Below are 22274 nucleotides of genomic sequence, written 5' to 3' on the forward strand. Positions count from 1 at the left end.
TAAGCAGATAATTTAGGATTATAATTTATACAATAAGACCTTGATAGCTTTCTATCATAAAACATAAGCACTCGCAAATGATCAATGGCAACAAAGGAGTTCCACAACACCACAGGTTCCTTAATACATTTCACTAGTTCATCCATTATGCTTTATTACCTAAAAAGGGGGTAAAGTTTCGAATACAAACTTTCGTATTCTGGATTGAAATGGGTATGGCCCGATAGAGGAAGTTCCCCAGATTTAATATAAATCATTAGGGTAAAGCGGGCTTCACATATAGTTTAATAATACTTTGATATAGAAGTTTTCTATAACAGTAAACTTTATTGACAAATTAAGCAAATATAAATCGGTTTCTACCTCCTATAACTATCAAATAATTTAAGATTGACAGAGACGTAAACCGTATATGATTTGTTAACAAGGAGGCCAGGTAATAAGCTAAATTTATTATGTTTTCATGGTATACAATAACAGATTCTGATAACAGGTTACGTAGTAGAAAGGTTGTAACAAAAGTGTGGATGTATAACATAGGTAGAAGTGTCTTCTTACTCTCGTCAAAGTAAACAATTTTTGTACCCCGAAAAAAAGAAATATGTCTCCATGAATAATTATAATTTTTGTTTTAGAACACTAGCGTTGCACCCATCGCACTCAATCACTAACATCGAATGCATATGCACTGAAAAATCATACAAACATTTTAAAAAATACATACGAATACATTTAGCAAAGTGTAAATTCGAAAATCATTTACACAAAATTTTGTTAATTCTAGTTTGAAACACAATTATGAACACTAAGTAATTAGTGACATTGCCTCCAGAACCCTAAAACATGCCATGCCATTATTAGACTTCATTAGTTGACAACAAATAACAAAAGCAATAATATGTATTTTGTATAAATAGTTTATGTTTTATTTTTGGTAAACGTAAAAATTCTTGAATTATGATTTTTATTAATATTGGATGTAATGAGTGTAATTATTGTATTAAGTACATTACCTCTATGTGATTCACTGTGTAATGCGACCAATATAATCTATGAAAACTTTGTATTTTTATTTGTTAGTGTAAAAAGCTTATTTGTTCATTTTAAGTTTTAGTTTTGATGTGTGGGCTGTGTAACTGTTTTATCTCCCCTATTTATTTTGCTGCGTTCCCATTGTAAAATATCCTTCCTAAATTTCAGCATTTTGTTTAGATTATTTTTGTGCAAATATTACTTATAGATTTGTGTGTACTTTGACAATCAATATTATTTATTGTAAATAGTTGCTTTTGCTTTTTTATTAGGTCAGCCATAATATATATTTTCTTTTGCCTCTCCATGTGCTCCCTTTCACTTTTTCTACTTGTGTAGTAACGTTAGGAGACCATCGGAATCTCCACTCATAATTTTATTTATTGTTTTTATTTACTTGATATTATTTACTTTTTTTTTCAAATTTCGCATTTGCTAAATTAAAATTAACCATTCTAATTTTTGGTATTATTTACAAAAGTTTTTAAAAATCTTTTCTCCTATCGCTTTGACTCTTTAATTTTTTATATTTTGTAAAGAACTGCGACTCGTCTGAAACTCAGTAAATTAAACAGGAGTAAAAATTATTCAAATATAATTCCATAAACTATATAATACAAAATTTGCCCAACATAATCGAGTACGCATATGCGCCGACTGTACTCAATATCAAGAGATTATAAATATGTAGATTTGGCAAACAAAACGTCGCATGTAATTCAACATTTGTACATTAAACAAGTCACAAAAATTTAGGCGTTAACCCTCAGGATAGTAAATGAAATCTATATATACATACATATATAGGAAATAGTAACTGCTTCTTTTGATTTTTTTTTTGAAATAGATATTTTCTTGCTTTTGTTGGTATTGATTTTGAAAATTAACAAGAAAGTACAAACACTGTTAACCCGTCAACTGCCACCTAAGTACCATGCGCCCACCAAACTCACCACCGCTGCCACAACTCTCACCCTCAACAAAGCGTCGTACTTCAAACTTTCGCTCATACATATATATATATATACATACTAACATACATATATAAATATTTTTCCAATGTTTACATTCTCGTATATACCAGTTTTCAACATTTACATACATACTTGTAGTACCTACAAACTAATAAATAAATAAAACTATACGAAAATGCTTATATGCTTTTGTTAAGACATATATAAATGTCCAGACAGATTTTGATAATTGAATTTAAATATTATAATTACCATGAATATGAAGAGAAAGTTCAAGGCTATATATATTTTTGCCTACGATTTAGTAATTTAGTTATTTTTTATGAGTTCTGAAGTTTTCCGTTTTTCAGTTCGTAAACAAACTATTAACATACTCGTATTTACATATATTTCAATATCTTCACCTTGAGTTATGTTATTCTTACAATAATGCCTACGTTGTTCTTAGTATTTATAAGAGTTATGAAACTAGTTTCTTTAGAGTGTTCAAAGTTCGAAAATGTTATGAAAACGTTGCTAGTTCTACATAAAAACCCATCTTCCCATTGATCTTCTACTAACTTTTATTGAAGATTTTTAAAATTTTCTATTTTTCAAAGCAGTAAACGATTAAAATAAGTCAACTGAAAGACAAAACAATTTAAACAAATAATAGAGTAAAATAAAAAAAACGGTATTTTAATGTATTTATATGTTTCGGTATGGTGAAAAGAAATAATTCATTTTTGTATATTCGTATTAAACGTGGTTAACAAGATTTTGCTATAGGCTATACATATGTATGTATGTATTTACATTTGGCACAGACGACTTTTGGATTCTGTATTATATTTTTCTCAGTATAGTACTGTTGAAGCCGAACGTTTTATAATTATGACAGCATAATTTTATATAATACAAGGTATTTAGCTTTGAGATTAACTAATAATGGAAACGATTTACGATTGTATTTCGAAAACATAAGAGTTGAATGCAGACTCCTCAGTCATTTTCTATGATTGCTTTCTTATCTTCTTCTCCATATTCACAGGTTTCAAATGTTTCTACCTCTATTTTTAGGGATTAAAATGGAAGTTACTCAAAGTATTAATTTATTTCATTTGAGATTGAACTCGATAACATTCATTGAAGAATTTCTAAGCGAACTGAGAAGTAAGAGAACAGAAATTATGTAGCCCAGGAGCTTTCTAACTCGCCTTTTTCACAAATTCGAGCTTAAGGTAGACATAATGAAACTAAACTGACGTTCTCTAACTGTTAAATGATTTTTTGGAGAACGCATACATGCTAATATGGTACAAAAATCCCGCTATAAACAGAAGAATATTAATAGTAAAAATAATGTTCAGTGAATCGAGCGTCGAAAATTTTGTTAACCACATTAGACGTAATTTATTTCTTAAATGTTTTAACATTTGCTTAATTAACGATTTTGAAGCTGGTCAATTAAATGGCCACTATAAAAGAAATATTTGTGGTAAAGTTTCTGCAACTTTTGGGTTTATAGAGCTAAAATTTAGTTAATTTACCCTTTAATTAATAAAAAAACACGCGTTCCAAATCACTAACTAATTTTACCTGTTATTCCTCAATTGTACAACTATCTCTTTTGCTCTCCAATTTTCTAACCTACATATGTATGTCAAAATCTATCTACTTGCCCACCACTCCTCGTCTTACCCTTGAGATAACGAATAACGAAAACCTCTGTCGTAGTTCCAATATGAAAACATGAACATTTTTAAACATACTAATCTGATAAATTGTGTGGACATTTGCAGGGGATGATCGGTCGCGGTGGTAATATTGGTATGCAACAACAACAACAACAACCATATGGTCAGCAACAGACACAACAGCAGCAACAACAAATGGGTATGGGTCAAATGGGGCAACAACAGCAGGGCATGATGGGACAACAACAACAACAGCCAATGGGAGGACAAATGGGCCAAATGGGTACTATGGGTCAGATGGGGCAGATGACGCCGCAACAGCAACAGCAGCAGCAGCAGCAGCAGCAACAACAACAACAAATGGGCATGGGCGGGCAGATGGGACAAATGGGTCAAATGGGTGCCATGGGGCAGCAACAGCAGCCCGGCATGATGGGCGGGCAACAACAAATGGGCATGGGCGGTATGGCAGGACAACAACAACAGCAGCCGCCCGTAACGACACAGTCATCTGGTGGTTTATTCTCCGGTGCTACAAGCCTACTCTCAGGTGCTACTTCGGCTGCCACCGGTGGTCTATTTGGTTCGAAACAACCACCGAAACAAGATCCAATGCAACCACCAGTCGGTGCGCAGCCAATGCAGCCAGGCCAACAACAGCCACCGCCGCAAGGGCAACAGCCACCGCCACAGGGTCAGGGACCAGGGGCGGGGCTGTTGGGCGGACTAAAAGGTATTGCAGCGGCGGCGCCCGGTGGGGATGTGCTTTCAAAAGGCAAAGATCTCTTTGGCAAATTTGGATTCGGCTTTGGCAAATAACCCCGGTCATTTTGTAGGGCATTTCTATTTATATTGTATCTAAATTTGTATTTATTATTAACTAAAAGATCGATACAACAAAAATCACTACTATTATGATCGCTTAAAAATATAAATTATAATAACAAAAATAAGGAATATTATAAATATGGTTATGATTGTAAATCATACAAAGCAATTGATTGCAATGGTGATTATAAAAAACTAAAGGTACTAGTATTTTTTATCACATAATGACAAAAGTATGCAAAGCGCCAAAAAACTGATAGTAATATTTAATAAAATTAATTTTTGTGTTTTCCCCTTTTTGGCGGGCGAAAATACAAAGCCATATTTTACATACATATGTACATACAATATGTGTATATACCGAGCGGCTAAAAGAAGGCCGTGCTAAGGTGTCTTTTGACACAGAGGCATATATATATAGTGTGGTCACCGTACGGAATACGATAGAAAATGGCGATGGAAGAAGGTCTTGGGCGCTTGAATTGAAAGCGTATAAATAAAATATGCGGAAATCAACCCAAATACTGTGAGACAAAAGCTAGTAAAATTTAAGTACACAAAATTACACCAAGACACATATGAATGCCCCAATCGATCACATACACATATACAAATTAAAGTGAAATTTTGAAGATACCACTTTTAAGTCAAAAATGCAATAATATTCAACAAGAAATAATTTTTAAAAAAATCACCTTGAATGACGTTTATTAAAATTTATATGAAACTAACTCTTAATATGCAATTTAATTGAATTCTTCGTGTATTTACATACGAACGTACATACATATATAAATGCATACAATATGTTATCTATACCTAGCTACACATATAAACACATATATAAATATAATAATATACATACATATTTCCAGGCAATGCTAAATAAAATTATACATACTGCATACACATAGAACATACATATAAAAATTAATAAATAATAATAATATTAAAAAGTAAAACAATATATATATATATATATAAATAAATATATGAATATATTTACAAGAAAAATAATTATTTGTTACGCACATTGTTAAATTTGCTACTGTTGCTGACCAGTTTATAAATAAAACAAAATGAATATATAAAAAATTTGAAAGGCAAAAATATATGAATATATATGGAGAAAGATGATAAAAAGTAATATAATAACGCATAATAAAAAACAGGCTACTCACTATGTATTATATGAGTGTATGAAATAAAAATATTAAAAACAAATCACAACATACAAAAAAAACATATATCTAACCTATACTAAATACATTATACATATTAAAAATGAATGAAACCAAAGAAAACAACATTAAATTCAAGAAGGGAACAAGTTTGGGAGAATGAAAATTGAAGTACACTCTATGTGAGAAAAGTACACCTGTAAAATGATTCGTAAAGACAAAGAAGTAAATGGCTTCAAAACTGCGAAAGAGTACTATGTATATATGTACAAGCATATACACACTGACATATAATATATACATATATATATACAATGATATAAGATAAAAGTGAGTTTGAATGATATAAGAAATCTGCTTTAAAAGTAACACTTAAACTTGAATGCTAATACTTTAACTGATACGTACATACATACATACAAAAATTTAGTTAAAGCTATTTCCAATTGATTAATACTACGCGAGTGAATTTAAAAAATTTAATCTAAATACCAAAATTTAACAAAACATTTCCTAAACTAATGCAATTAATTCAATGATTAAAAGCAAACAAAATAAAAAATAACGCTTTTCGTTAGTAAACTGTAAAAGAAACCTATAAAAAGAGAAGATACCATAATTTTTCCTAACATTTGCTTATTCATGATTTGCTTTTAACATCTGAGATATACACATACAGATGCCAAAGGCAATTGTCATTTTCACATCAAATTCTATGCGCTATAGTTCAACTTTGCATTCATTAGAGAAAACTGTTTATTTTTCAAACAATAATGCTTCAGAAGATATATGTAAATTCACTAATACATATATGATATACAAGTATTTATAATAAGCAAATAAAATACACAAGTATGTATGCTTGTAAATTAAAAAAATTTAAAACCGCGTCCTAACCTCGCATTTTTTACTTTGCCCCTAGTTGACTGTCTATTATCTATGTTAAAACTTAACCTAGTAGTCAACTCTTGCGGCATTTTAAATAATCTCTACAGCTTTTACACTCGATCATAAAACCTTTATGTATGTTTTAAAACTAAACTTTTGATTTTCCAGTATGATTTGGTAAAATGTTAAAAAAGTGGCATATAAATTAAGGGTTCAAAAAGAAAGGATTTTGAACATCTTTTCTTATTTTAGAAATCTTAAAAAAATAAAATTAAATGTACTATAAACAAGTAAGGATGGCTAATTTCGGGTGTAACCGAACATCCTATACTCTCGCAAGGTAAAGTGATATATGTGATTTCCGTATTTATTTTAATTAAAAGTGCGAAGTATTTCATCTGTTATTTACAATCACAGGCAAGAGGATACTGTTATTAGAAAGAGTTTTTTTTCTGAATTTCCGTACCTGTACCGATCGGTGTTACAAAGTCGACCAGAAGTTCGAAAATATTTATATCAGGTATATGGGAGCTAAGGGAAGTATTGATCCAATGGCACCCATTTTTGGCACAAGGGCATGCTGTCATCAAAAAAATTTTCCTCCGAATGTCAATACTAAACCTCACGGACCTCACAGATTGACCGATATGTTCGGTAAAAAATTAGCCACATGCACTGGGGCCTGTATATTTGGTTCCTGGGTTCTTGAAAAGATATGGAATTTGAAATCTTGCTATATGGGACCTAGACTTAGAAATCAAACATCAGTTATCAAAAAAAAACTTTGCCCTCAAGGTATTTCGTGGCTTTTATCCGATTTCGTTCATTTTCACAGTGTTGGATAGGAATATGTTATTTGGGTTATATCACACACCAAATTCGGTTAAAATTGGTCAAGTACCTCCTGAGATATAGAATTTCACCAAAAGGTGGGTGGTGCCACGCCCAATGTCCAACTTCGTGGCTCATTTCTTCAGTGAGTTATTGTACTTTTAGTATTTTTCAACATAACCGATATATGGGGAGTGGGCGCAGTTAATACCTGATTTTACCCATTTTCACAGCGTATAAAGAAGTGCTAAAAGGACTTCTTCTCAAAAAGTTTTTTAGGGTTATCTTTAGCGGTTTGAAAGATATGTACATTTACCTATTTAGGGGGCGGGACCACGCCCACTTTAAACAAATTTTTCCTCCACAGATGTCCCTTGCTATTGCAATCCTCTGTCCCAAATTACAGTTATATCTTAATTTAGTGCTTAGTTATGGCACTTTATATGTTTTCGTTTAATGGCGTATTGTGGGCGTGATATGTAGAAAGTGTTATCAAGCTATTTCAATTTCTACTCAAGTTATCGATTACAAAAACAGAGAGAACGGGCAGGCAGTCAACCTGATTTCAACTTGTCTCGTCATCGTTATTATTTATAAATATATAACTACCTATGTATATATCTCGATTAGTTTGTGGTGATACAAACAACCGTTAGGTGAACAAAACTATTATACTCTGTAGCAAAATGTTGCGAGAGTATAAAAATGCCATTTGCTTTTTATATACCGTTGCCTTCGCTTTCAACGTTTCTAGAAAATTTGAACTTATCCTTTGGTAAATGAGCATTCGAAAACAAAACATTTTTGTTATAAAGAATATAGATAAAATTATTAGAATGAAAAATCTCTGGATAAAGTTTCACTAACACTTTTTAATACACACAGCTGTCGCTGAAAACTTCCAAAAAAATTAATTGTTATGTTGTCTTTTCGACATTAACATTGCTTTTAATTTTGAAAGTTATTACTTTTACCTTTTTTGCGTTTGAAAACTATAACAAAATTTAAAGAAGATTTATTTTATAAATCTTGACAACACCGAGGGCTTTAATTGAATATAGAACACAAATGTCTCTAAGCTTTTAGGATTTTGACAAGACTTTTAAAAAATTTGATGTTTTAGCAAAAAAAAAAAATGTCTAAGTTTCTAGCTAATTTTAATGTTCTATTTTACCGTTATGTTAAATATTAAACTTTTAATATAACAAAAAAGCACAAAATTTCAAAGAACTATAGGGGATAAGCTAACCATACATACATACATACTATTATTATAACACATTCAAAAATCGTCAAGTCTCCAAAATGATCTTGCTTTTCACTCTAAGTTGCTTTCTTAACATAAGTACATACATATGTATATTTAGAAAATTAATGACAAAATTATCTGCCAATAGCTCCAATCTAACAAACTTCATAAATTTTTGTATAAAATAATTCCATTTTTCAAATATTCGCAAAACATACTTGTAAGAACAAAAATACTTTTATTATGCATACATATGTACATAAAAAGAAATTTATAATCCAAATTGCTAATGCTTACTAAATAACAATAAAATCGAGTTCAACAAAGAAGTAACCCTGAAAATATGCAGTTCAAAATGCTTCTAATGCATTAAATAATCAATACAAAATTAATGAATGTAACAAGCTGCAACTATACAAGTATATTCACATGCTTTCCTTCACATTCTCAAAACAAAAAATAGGAAAAATTGTTTAAAGTAATAACTAAGTGAACATGCCACTTCTAAAGTAACTGTAAAAGCCAAAGCTAGTAAATTAATTTCTGGAAAAGATATTAATGCAGTCAAATAAAATCGGTAGGAACAATTTTAAATTAATTTAAAAATCATACGCATACACTGGTGTTAATAATCGTATGCATATATACATACATACATACAAGTAGATAATACATACAACAATTTACAAAATCACAAAAACATGAACGAAAATACCAAATATTTTATGTACCTATTGTATCACTTAATAAACAAACAAAAGAAGCAATGAAGTAGGGAAGTGGAAGGTAGTAGTTGACATGAAGAAGATAGAACTGAGATAACATGTACAGAAGTAAAAAATACACACATACCACATATACATATATGTATAATAGACAGTAAGCAAGACTTAAACAATATCCTCACACTCACTGACATTCAAACTAATTCACCAACAATATTCTCACACTTCAACACTTCCACACACACATTCTTACATACATATATACATACATTATTTCTAACGCTCATTATATTTTTCTTGAATCTTGCAAAAAAAGTTTAAATTGCAAAATAAAAAAGAGAGCAACATTAAAGACAGTTAGTGTGGTATTACGGTTATTTGCAAAATATACACAAAAATCTCACAAACAAATACATATATAAGCATATACACATGCATACAAACATACACACGTAATTGCACTAGCGATTACAAGTAAAACAACAATACGTCGAAAACAAAACATTCCCAACAACAAACCAAAACAATACAAATAATATTCAATCGTTGACTATCCAATGTTGCCCACAAAATGAAAAACATGTTTACACCTAAATTTTTTATATACTAAAATAATGATTTACTATTTATATTTACTTAGTCAAAGTAAAAGCGATATGTTGATAATAAGCAATGGAAAATAAATACCGTAATATATACTATAAATAGGATTTACGTATTAAAAGTGGTTTACTATAAATCCTTCTAATCACGACCGTTATTGCCAACTACATTTCTAAAATTATATTCATCTTACCACTCACAGCTCGCAGTTAGCTGGCAAGCCAAGCTTTAAAATTTCAAGACATTTAGTTATTATGGAATAAATGGCAGCATTTAAAAGATAACAAGTACACTTACCAATTCTATTAAACACACACAAACATTTATACACTTGTTAAAATCACGCCCACTATTCACTATATCTACTTATATACTCGTTGAAAGCATAAAACGCAACGTTTACAAATTCATACAAACATACAAATATACCAATCTTCATGTGTATGTAAGTTCTCAGTTACAATCATACGTATGTACGTAGTATTGCAGATTGTTCACAATTTTACTAACGCATACATACAATACAGAAATGTTTACTTACATACATAAATTACAATACTTAGCAAAAATCTCCCTAGCAAAATTTTTGTTTAATAACTATTTACCATGAAATTAATAAATTGCGAAAGAAACAGTCAAATACTTTCACAGGTTATAAATTTATCTGTAACTGAAAAATAGTAAAAGAAATTAGGCAATTAAACGGTGAATGCACAGATGATAATTACAAACTACATAATATGTATAAAAATAAATTTAAAATAATAACTATAATATAATAACGATGATGATAATGATGAAACAGACAATTGTTATACGGTATTATTATACTTTTTCTATAACTTATAATTTATTTAATAAAAGTAAATGCGAAAAAATCGTAAATACATAATTGCAAAAAAGAAAATATTGCAGAAAAATTATTTCTTACTTGTACTTCTTCAAATTAGAATGAGTAGTTGATTTTGAATTATATAAAATATTTCATAATATACCTCACACAGGGCTCTACATATTCGGTATTTGAATGCTTGAAAATTATATTCCGATTCCCATAATTGGTGCTTGATTTATATCTTAATTGTAATTGGAATCAAAAATTGTGATATTTGCGAAATATGTTGTAGTCGTAATTCGCCCATTTCATTGGTAGAAGAAGAAACTGGTAAAATACAAGTAGTACCTGATATATAGAATGTCACCCAAAGGTAGGCGGGGTTTTCAACAGATGCCTCTCTCTTCTGCGGTTTTCATTACCATATTATACTTTTATATCTTAATTTTTAGCCTAGTTGTAATACTTTACAATGTTTCGACTAACTTAATTTTGCGGGCGCAACACCAACCTTCTGTAAATCACGTTTCAAAACAGTGTATGCAATGTGCATATTACATATTTGTTTTGAATTTGTCGTCGGTTGTGCCATAAAATCGTCGCATAAGCACTAACTATCAGTTAAGCTTTACAAAGAGTATACTATTAATACACGTCCCCACACACAAGTATATATACAGCTTACGGCTTCTCATTAAATATATTAATCAACAAAGATAAAATCTTAGCTACTGTTTACCAAGAACAAATGAAAAATGAGGAGAATTACGCCGAAATTAAGTTAAATTATTCGAGGCGAATTCAGTGAAATTGTTTTCATATACAGTTTTATATTCAACGATTAACGTCAGCAGTTACAACGAAAACTTGCTAATGAGTGTGTTTGTACGTTATTTTTCATTCCTATACGAGGCGTGTTCAAAGGAAAAGGTAAACTTTGAATTTTTTTGAAATGTACTTATTTCTTCATCAGTATCTATTTTGTCCCCATCAAAATAGGCCCCCTCGGATATAATACATTCGAAGCACTTCTGAAATGCGCACTTCGGTATGGGCATCAGCTCTTTCTTCGATTCTGATTTGATCTCAATAATTGTAGTAAAACACTTTTCTTTCATTGGTTTCAGCCCGCGAAAAATCAAAATTTACCTTTTCCTTTAAACACACCTCGTAGATTATTATCTGACATACAGTCCACAGAATGGAGAATCAACATTGCAATGAATAAAGCCAACGCGTTATCATAAATCATCAAAGCAATGATCCTCCGATTTCCTTAGAGCACTTAAAAAATGAGAAAGAAAACACAAATGATGCCAAAATAGCATAAGTTGCAACTATACTATATGTATATCTTCGTGATTTCAATAAGGATAGTAAGTCGACAGCAAAAATTACATTACCATCCTAAACATCTCATAGTTCTATTCTTAAGTAAATATACGGAATTATCAGGAATAAGTATGCTTGTGTAATGATGTTGGGCTACGATTCATCACAATTATACAAATCCTTTATAATATTCGTGTTTTTTTTTTTCAGAAAAATACTCTCGATTCGAACATATTTACGGTGTTCGGTAGAAAAATAGCTGTATAAGTTCTCTGGTCAAAAACCAATGCTATAAGATACACCTCACCTTAAACATTGTTGATTGATTGATTGAAAGATATGGAGCGATGGGCCGAGACGAAAATATTCACGATAATCAAAATTGATAGCAAAATAAATCAAGATATATATCCAACATACAGACATACTATATATATATACAGAGATACTTTATTCAGGATAATAATAAAACTACTATTAATTAATTAACTAATAATGACAATAATGTGGTCTATGATTAGATAATGAGGAACTCTCTCGTTTCTAGTGCTAAAGTTTCCACACTTATTTAGTTCTAATGAACTATAATACTACTGTTTTATTTCGTATTCTCATTAGTCTTTATATATACAAATGTGAGCTCAATTGCTCTTTGATTCCATTTTTAATTACTGTTTCTTTGGTGACAAATCGTCAGAGCAAATGCGCCCACCTTCACAATAGTTGATGTTCTGCGATTTATGCATTAATTGCTGTGATTCTTCACTAATGCCGAACAATACCAATAAAACATTACGTTCGTGCAATTCCTTAGCCACAGCACTGATTACATCCACGAATGTGGCATCGAACTGCATGAACCGTCGGCAATCCAACACGATTGGAAAATCGTCTCGATACAGCAAACAAGCCTCGCTGATTTTATCTCGTATATATTCTATACCTGAATAGTAGACATCGGAGGTGGGACTGACAAAGATGTAATTGCGATTTTCGCACTGTAATGTCCGAGCAGAAGAAGCAAAGTTTTCAATATACATTTTGATCGTAAACCTCTCTTTCAAGCTTACCTCCATCAGCGTCACCTCCATTTTGGGATTGCCCAATCGTAAAAGTACGAAAATCATGTTAAGCACGATACCAAAGAGTAGACCCACTTCTACGCCAGTGGCGAGGCATACGATAAAACACCCAACCCAACTGAAGAAATCTTTCTTATTCGTACGCCAAAAATCTTTAATGGGCGAGAAGTCGATCTGGAAGTATTCAACAACACAAAGTTTACTATTTTTTTAGGTATTACAACAAGTAAAACAACAATTGCAACAGAATTGTCAAAAGCGATATTTTTGGTTTTCGATGAGGCTATGAGGCATTCACTAGTAAAACGAGCTACTAGTGGTATACTACAATATATACTTTTGTATACATATTTATCAGTGATGTGTTTGTAATAAACTCGAGGAAACATGCCGAAATAGATAATGCATACTGCACACGCACGGTGTGTAAGAATAAAATGGATAAAGGAATTATAGTGCACTCTGCAATTTTGTGAGAGATAGAGAATTGGATTTCTGATCTTTGTATACTCACCATAAACACCACAGCTATAATAAGTAGAGCCGCAATTGACGATTTTGGTATATACCCAAAGTATGGAGTAAGCACACTGAGCGCCAAGTACACCAAAATAGCTTCAAAAGAAAGAGAAAATGATGGACTGTTTCATGCTTTACAGATGGGGAAATAGTTACCTGTATATATACCGCATAAGGGAGTGCGCACACCACTCGCCTGACTGACGGCGGAGCGCGTGAAAGCACCACAAGTGGGCATGCAATTGAAGAACGATCCAGCTATGTTACAAATACCCAGAGTTAGCATCTCCTGGGAGGCATCCAAACGATTGTCCTTAACTACAAGGGTTTAAATTATTTTACAATTTTTTATGAACACACTATTAAGATAGTTTCGAGCTCACCAAAAGCCTTTGCAATAGCCACGTTTGCTAAAATTGCAACGATGGGCACCACTGCAATGCCACCGCCCAATTCATGGATGATGTCGGTGAATACGAGTGTTGTGTTCTTGTAATCAAAAGCGAATGGTGGCAAGCTGAATGTCAATTGAGACGAGGTAACCTTTGCAGTAAGCGTGTATGGTATTGCCTCCATCGACCGATTTTTCACCCAGAAGTACGTAATTGTACTGCAGATGAACACAACCAGGGCATTGCGTGAGATGCTTACGTACCATAGGAATTTCTTAAATCTACGTGTATTTGGCGTGTTTGTCTTAAAATTGATGTATGCTAATTGCTGTGGAAATCAGAAAAATTAAGGTATTAGTTATTGCAATTCAGCAAAATTTACATAATCTGCCTTCGCTTCGCCACTTCTATGTTTTTAATTATTGACAAATGTGCATAATAAAGGAACAAAAAAGTTTTGCGATTGAGTTCTATATAGGTATAATAATAAAGCCTGTGAATTCCTTATTAAAAAGATATAAGCGCTTAATATTTCATCTCTGCTTTATTACGCAAGTGTGATTTTAATATAATTAAGGTATTAACTGATACTTACTCTCAAGAGCAACAACACCACCAGACAAATGAGGCCTAGTATGGCATCCGAATAATGTATCCTCTTGAATAGTTCACCAAATGACGGTACACCTTTTCCTTTTAGACCTAATAAATTTTTAAATTGCACAGCTGCTACAATGACAGCGGTGGCACTGGTGAATGCTTTCGTTACTGGCGTTGGTATAAAGTTTACGACGAAACCTGGAAACACAATTTGAAATTAAATTTTTGTGTAATTTAGATGCTGATATATTATTTGAATTGTTTATCTACAGTGGTACAAATATTTTCAGTATTTAGAAAAGCTTCGCAATAAATTTTAATAAATCAGTTCCACAAAATAAACACCTAATATGTGACACCACACTTTTAGCTAAAATTAGTTTATAGGAAATCACCTCATAGATCACACCTTACTGATATCGGCGAAAAACATGCATTCTCACTCGAAATATGAATCTACAAGTATGTATATATAACATTTTGATTTCCTTCCGAAATTAGCTTTTTCCGACTAGTATTGAATTGTATTTCACACATTTGCTGCAGAAAATACAGAGTTAAGCCATTTATATATAAAGCAGGAATCTCATATACCTATGTATATGCATGTATGGCAGATGAGCAATTAGGTGTGAAAAACTAGTCAAACATTGCATGCAAACAATGACAAATGTAATTGAGTCAGCATCGAGAGTTTTGCTTATTAAACTAATTAGTACCATTAAATTTTTGCTGATCAGTGAAAATAGTATTTGTTGTTATTTATCGTAAATTGTTTTTCTATTCGATGTACACAATTTAATGAATATCACATTTTTCTTCCCATTGAAGTGTGCGTATGTGTGTGTATTTTTCGAGAAACGGATGCCATTAAAATATTGCTGAATTAAAATTGATGAGAAGCTTTTTAATGATGGAAAAGCATTGAAAGGTTTTATAATGCCAATTGATAACGGAAGCTATTAAAAAAGCTGTTCTTTAATTATACATACTATAAGATGCTTATTTGAAATATGCAATTTTCCAAAAACTAAAATTTGTTTAAACGCTAAGTATATACAGACAAAGGAGCAGACTCTGTTTAAAGACCCGATAAACTCGTTAATTGCCATATTCAATTAATTATATAGAAGCTTACCCAGTTGAAATGCGCCCATAAGAAGCTCCACAAGACCCGCTAAAAATGCGAGTACAAACACAAATTGCACTGGCCGTTCACCGACAAATTGCAAAACCATCAAAGACATTAAACTTGTGGGCCCAATCGATACTTGAGGAATTGTGCCGAACAATGCATAGAAAACTTTGCCTGAAAGAGGAAATTAAGAGTTGTAAATGCGCCAATGAGGCACATATTTACATAAGTAATATGCATATATGTATTTAGGATGTGTAGGTTGTTTAGTTTTTGTTGTTGTTGTCACAGTTTTTAAACACAAACAATGTCTTCACATAAATTGAAAATGAAATGATTGCCCCTCATTCTGTCAACTTACCAATAATAGCCGAGTACAAGCCATATTCCGAAGAGAGTCCGGCCAGTGCAGCATAAGCGATACTCTGTGGTATAATCGTTAAGCCCAATGTGATGCCGGCAATTAAATCCGCTATAGCAGTTTCACGGTCGTAGGTTTTTAGCCAATTCAAAAAGTATAAGCGTCTTAAAATCCAATGTTTCTCTGGTGGTTGCTCATACTTCACTGTATCTATCATCACCTTAGTGTCCAGCAATTCACCATTTTTCATTGGTTTCAGCTCCTCCAGTGCTGTAAGTGAAGAACACAAATAGTCGATATTTAAAATATATTCGGCAAAGATTTGCTTTCCGATTTATTGAAATTATAATTAAAATTAGAAACTCATCTGCGGTAGTAATAATTAAGGCTACATTGTTTTGATACCAAATTAATAGTAATTTCATTGTTTTTGTGCGTTGAATCACTAATTTGTACTTAACGTTTGGAATATGCTCATTTTTGGTACGACTATGAGGGCCGTTAAATTTTTGGAGTGCGTGGCTACCCTGCGCCAATACGTCAGTCATACCACTGGTATCATTTATTATTACATTTATTATTATTATCATCAATATTATACCGTTTATACCACACATATTTACATTTATTTTCCACTAAATTATCGGCATTTAGAATATCGTCCTCATTCTTCGAAAACCCAGCTTGTGTCTTATCAAAACTATTTTCCACAGACTTCTCGTTAATTATTGACATTTGTTTATTTGAGCCATCCCCACAGCTTTGGGATTTGTAATTTGTTAACTGCGGCAAACGGAATGTACGTTTTATGAAGAATCTCATTTTGAAACTAATGCGAAATTTTAAAACTAATAACAGCAAGCGAGTTTTCAGCCGAATTGAATTACGAATTGAATTACGAATTGAGTGTGTGTTTGTCTGTTGTCTGACAGAGCTTTTAGTGCTGAAGTCGTGGTTTCAATTTGAAGCTATGGAGTATAATGCCAAACTCAGTGTTTTCATGAAAGCTCTCAGAAATATATTTGTATGTACGTACATATGTAGATAGACATATTAACAATTAAACATTAATTGTTAGTCAAACATTTCTTGCGCTTGCTTTTTGTTTCGCCAACAATTTAGGGGATTTTTCGAACACTTCATATACATACATATGACATAATAATATACATACATTCGCATATACTTGTATATGTACATACATTTTAATGTTAGGTCCGAATAATTATATTTGATTACTTTGATTTATCAGTCAAAACAATAATTATTACCGCTTCTACTACGTTTCAAGAGATTTCAGCAAATTTTTAGATACGATTAGTTGACATTAATATCGTCAAACATTTTTATTTTTTTCGAAGATGTACCGAATAATCTATGGCAATCAATGAAAGAATGTGTGAAGCTGAAACCCACTGCCAAGTATATTTTTGATCCTCCACGGTAAATTAAGGAGCGATTAGGTAATATTAGTAAGGAAATACGACTGGTCATAACATAACGGCGGGAATTGTTCTTAAAGCAATTGCAAGTTTTAAGGTTTTTTTCGATACTGGGTCAATATAAGGAGAAAAAATAAACTTTTTATGTAAAGTGCTGTTATATTTTATAGGTACTTTAATTATTTATATTTGTATTTCCTTTATTAAATAAGTAAATAAAAAAAATTTATGTAAAAAAATACGGTGTGTTTGGGACAAAAGAAGATAAGTTTACACCAAATTTCGTGAAAGCAAATAAATTTTGCACAAGATAAAAATAAAAAACCCAAAAACCTGATTATTTGAATTTTTCACACAAATTTTGAGTTTATGTGAAAAGTGTGAGTGAACAAAAGTTATAAATCTTTTCATTACCTACAACATTGTCATATAAATTTTTTCTATAGGGCTCTTAGTTTTTCCGGAAATCGAGATAAACCGTTTTTAACCTTTAAAAATTAAACCACGCCCTCTCTATCTTATCCTGATCTCATATCGCCCGTAAATTACTTTCCCCTTAATGTTTGTTATTTTATCTTTCGTTTCCAATGGGTTTCATCCTACTATGTTTTTTTTCTTTTCAAAAATTTTCTACTCTGGTCTATTTGACTATCAAGGCAACGGTAAAAAAATAAAGTTAAAAATAAGACGTCACTGAAGTGAATGTCAAGCCAGGTCAAAACAAAGAGAAAAATAAGTTTTTATTTGAATTGATCCATTTCTTTGGAAGCTTTTTAAGAAGAACAATAATTTGTATTTGTTTGTCTCATCTATCTAGTTACCGCAATTTAATCGTACAAAGTGCTCACATATATGCCGACAAAAGAACTTATGAGTTGACGAGTATGTCTTGTATACGTTATATGACTTATGGACACCGAACCGAACTAGGTATACAACCGAATCCAATTTACATTCATACCTCTAATCTACCTGTTGTTTGCTTTATATGTAAATATGTTTCACCTCATTTTGTGCGAAACTTGTCATTATTGATGTTTTTGATCGTGACATTGGCATTTACTTTTGCGCAAATACGAGGTTTTCACTGAGACACGCGATGTGAAGCAAATGCTTTTGATATCCAAAAAGTTATTAAATAAATTTTTTTCCATCCTCGGAATCAAAGAGGCTGACCGCAAACTAAATAGGCAAGAATTTCTGAGCTAGAATCCACGCGTCTTCCGTAAGTAAATTCGAAAAAAATGTGTATTGTGCGTAGAACATTTTTATTATCTAAAACTAGTCCCCATCAATGTTAAAACAATTATAAGAGAAATCTCATTCCATTAAATTGTAGTGATGTGCCATTGTTTCTTTTTCTATTTATAATAAAATATTTTTATTTCACACTAGCGCTCTGCACCTGTTCTCATACTAATGTTTATGTCTTTAATAAAATTCAAACAAATATTTTTAGTAATATCCTCTAAATCCGTTTAAAGCCTCGTTATAAAAATTACGTAAAAAATTTTTCCACCCGTCATACCGATTGCTGAATTTGAAACACAAATAAAAATATAATGTTCACACAGAGAGGAAGTCCACTAACGAAAAAAAATATTACCGAAAAAAATGTACAACTCGTATAAATTTGTTTCAGCTAATTTTAGTAAGTCGCATTATTTCCACGTGCATTTAAGTAAACTCCTACATTTGTATACATTTTGATTTCTTAAAATATTTTAACATTTTACATAAAATTGTTTATTTTTGTAATTTTTTCTCACAAAGATAAGTGAGTGATAAGAAAGCGCTTGGAGTCGTCACTTAGAGTGACGGTCACCTGTGACACCTATGGTAATAAATTTTGCCGCAAGAGTCAACAACTCGGCAAAGCTGTCAGTGTTCATTTAAATTTACCGTTAAAAGCTGTAGGGGTGTTATAAATAGTGGAAATAGTTAATGTCTAACAGTCAGTCACTAGTCAGCCAAGTTTTGCTACGCCTGTAAATACAAGTATATGTATTTAAGTGTGTTGAAGTATTTTAAATATAGCAGTACTCATGCTCGGCAGGAGTCTAACTCTTCAGTTTCGTATTCGTGTAGTATTATTTAGACTGCATGTATACTATACTGTTTTAGACTGTACAGCAAGGTTAGATTATTTATTTTATCTTAGTCGAATCGAGCACCCGCTTTTTAACAGATTTATGGCACAAGGGTTAAGGCCAAATTGAAAAACGAATTTACTTCTCTTATTTTTTCAATAACATGCATTGAATATGGCATTAAAAATATTGGTATTTTTTGATTGTTAGGATTGAGCCTTTTAATACTTGTAAATATGATGTTCTGGATCCTGAATAAAGCTACGAAAAGCTAATTAGTTCGGAAGTCTTACATGTTCGCTCCCGAATGTGCTCATAACTCTTAAGCTACTCAGATTTTAAAGAAATAATTGCATTCAATCATCAATCAGCTTTAGGTCGTTATACATACCTTCAACAGTTAAATTTTTAGTTTTCGTCATTTCTGCCCCTATTGCGAACTGACAGCACCGTGACTTTTGGTTGAAATTGAACTATTTTAAATTAAATGCTTTTTGAATCCACCATATGACGAACGAAGGATAACAGTAAACGTATTTTAAGTTGAATTCGCCTTTAATTTTTTTAAATTCGTGTTATTCGCGTTTTATCGTTAGTTTTCTTGGTCACTTCGTAGAAAATGTATCTGGCAGCATTTGTGTTTCCGTAGGTGTCCTTACACTTATACTCCCGTTGACCCAACCGATACCTGTTGCAATCAGTTGCGAAAAGATAGTGCCCTTCGACAGCGTTGGCGCTTATCTAGGCTCGCGGAAGTTGAAACGCGCAACCATCCGGTGGTTGTGTAATCGACGTCGTCGCGATAAGATGAAGAGTGCAACTGAGGTGTTGTCTTACTCAGCCAAATGTTTTAAATGCGGACATTATGCTAATATCAAATACCGATAATAAAATTTATCTACAAACTTTTATGAGAAATTGCATTAAGTATTATAATTCGCAGATCACTCTTCTTCGCTGCGACATGCTGATATTTGTTGTTAGTTAGAGAAGTCTGCGATAAGTATGTGCGGTCCTCCGCACTTGTAGCAGTGTTCAGCGGTTCAATTCTAGCTCTCAATTTGCCTCCGTAATTTTCCGTTTCGATCAAAATTATAATGAATAATAATGATATAAATCAAATAGACAAATAGCATAGCAATATGCGACAGTTGCCGTTGCACTCACTTATCAATTTGTGGAGAGAGAGAATTTGTTGAAGCAATTAGCATCCTATCTGCGTTCAGTAAGTTTCAATAAAGGGCAGTTGCGATCTCTGTAATGTAATGTGGCTGAGTGAGTGCCTTTTTGGAAGCTAACTACGCGTTCAAAAATTCGAAAATTGAAATGTCTTTATTAGCTGAGATGTGGAAAAAAGTCGTACAAAGTGTGGAGAGGAACAAATTAAAGTTTGCCAAAATACAAATATCTCATATAGGTTTCATATGAGGATTTTCAGAAAATCATAAATATGAACAGATTTATTTATATTAGTTGTTAATTTTAAAGATAGTTGATTATAAATTTGACATTTAGACTCATTAAAGTTATTTACAAAATAAAATAATTACAAGATCAAATTAAGCTTTCTGGTCATATAAATTCACATCTCCATTATTTGGGTTGTCATGTATGACAGAGAGCATCACTTGTAAAGCCGAGCATCCTATACCTACAGCAATAGAAACGAGCACTGGTGAATAAGCTCAAAAAGGGATCCACAAGTAGAAAGATTATTTGATTTTTTCAACACCACGACATCTATTTAAAAAGCTGTATAGCTCTTACTGAAAAAATAATTATATATATATGTATGTAAATTTTTATCTGAAGTGTATAAATATTTTACTTCGAATGATTGGCAAATAAATCCAGTTTACTCGATTATAAAAAATAACAAGTAAAGAAGGGTTCAGTTCAACATTAAGGGGGTATTCTAGTCTAGAGGCTTGAATTTCAGGTAATCTTTAAAGTGTCGTAAAAAAAGTCAATCAAAATTTTTACTATCCATTTTTTTATTAGTTCTTTATTAACATTATAAGAATACAAAAAAAAAATCAAAAAAATAAAAAAAGTTTAAAAAAATAAAAATTTTAAAAATTAGAAGCTGAAGTGGCTACAGAAAGTTGACACGTGACCATACCCACGATTTTAACTTTCCCAGAAATCTGTAACAAAAAAAAAATTATGTCGCATGTCTGGTTCTGCAAAAAAATAAAAACAATTTTGTACAATTTTGTTTTACTTTTCGAATTTTTAAAAATAGTAAAAATTTAAATTTGGTGATATTGATGGTTCCAGATATAGTCAAGTATAAACATTTCTGGTAAATCGGTCCATTGAAACCTGAAAAATCGTGGGTCTCGTTGTTAAAAAACACACTCTCAATTTCATTAAGATAACTAACATATTTACCGATATATACGGTATATTGGGAATATGGAGTCTGAAGGAATTATTGATCCGATTCAACCCATTTCTGACATAAATACATACTATTATCTCTTTCCGAGTTTCTAT

General features: G+C 31.7%; 2 protein-coding genes and 1 long non-coding RNA gene across 16 annotated transcripts in view; 2 read left to right on the forward strand and 1 right to left on the reverse strand.

The window, feature by feature from the left end:
* Rbp (RIM-binding protein) overlaps window positions 1–10910 on the forward strand; it is a 49958-nt gene extending 39048 nt beyond the window's left edge. For 12 of the 13 annotated variants that reach the window (XM_036377101.2, XM_070112867.1, XM_036377103.2 and 9 more), the window contains one exon: window positions 3788–10910. In XM_036377101.2, coding sequence (XP_036232994.2) covers window positions 3788–4501 — 714 coding nt within the window. In that variant the 3' untranslated portion in view covers window positions 4502–10910. The remainder of the gene's footprint in view (window positions 1–3787) is intronic. The other variant, XM_036377108.2, reaches the window with a different exon arrangement.
* Window positions 10911–11532: 622 nt separating this feature from the next.
* On the forward strand, window positions 11533–14074 carry LOC118683692 (uncharacterized). The gene is made up of 4 exons (XR_004979516.2): window positions 11533–11752; window positions 11822–11870; window positions 11950–12198; window positions 12365–14074. It is a non-coding gene; the product is annotated as an uncharacterized lncRNA (long non-coding RNA).
* On the reverse strand, window positions 12580–20569 carry LOC106615914 (sodium-independent sulfate anion transporter). 2 transcript variants are annotated; one of them, XM_014232302.3, is made up of 9 exons: window positions 20167–20569; window positions 16244–16513; window positions 15886–16056; window positions 14743–14945; window positions 14139–14475; window positions 13912–14073; window positions 13751–13851; window positions 13225–13410; window positions 12580–13152 (listed from the first exon to the last, which is right to left on the reverse strand). In XM_014232302.3, exons 1-9 carry the CDS (start codon window positions 20195–20197, stop codon window positions 12823–12825), a joined length of 1791 nt encoding a protein of 596 aa, XP_014087777.1. In that variant the 5' UTR covers window positions 20198–20569; the 3' UTR covers window positions 12580–12822. The 2 variants fall into 2 exon arrangements, with proteins under 2 accessions (XP_014087777.1, XP_014087776.1); XM_014232301.3 differs by lacking the exon at window positions 20167–20569 and adding an exon at window positions 16867–17080.
* Window positions 20570–22274: the final 1705 nt, after the last annotated feature.

This window comes from Bactrocera oleae, chromosome 2, assembly GCF_042242935.1.
Source record: "Bactrocera oleae isolate idBacOlea1 chromosome 2, idBacOlea1, whole genome shotgun sequence".
Classification (NCBI taxonomy): Eukaryota; Metazoa; Arthropoda; class Insecta; order Diptera; family Tephritidae; genus Bactrocera; species Bactrocera oleae.

What these genes read in the sequence shown, in the direction of transcription:
- LOC106615914 (XM_014232301.3), bottom strand. Translation starts at nt 17,065, where the DNA reads ATGAGATTCTTCATAAAACGTACATTCCGTTTGCCGCAGTTAACAAAT. An exon ending in TAATTTAGTGGAAAATAAAT is followed by an intron (nt 16,514 to 16,866) that starts GTAAATATGTGT and finishes CTTCACTTACAG; the next exon opens with CACTGGAGGAGCTGAAACCA. An exon ending in GGCTATTGCAAAGGCTTTTG is followed by an intron (nt 14,074 to 14,138) that starts GTGAGCTCGAAA and finishes AAACCCTTGTAG; the next exon opens with TTAAGGACAATCGTTTGGAT.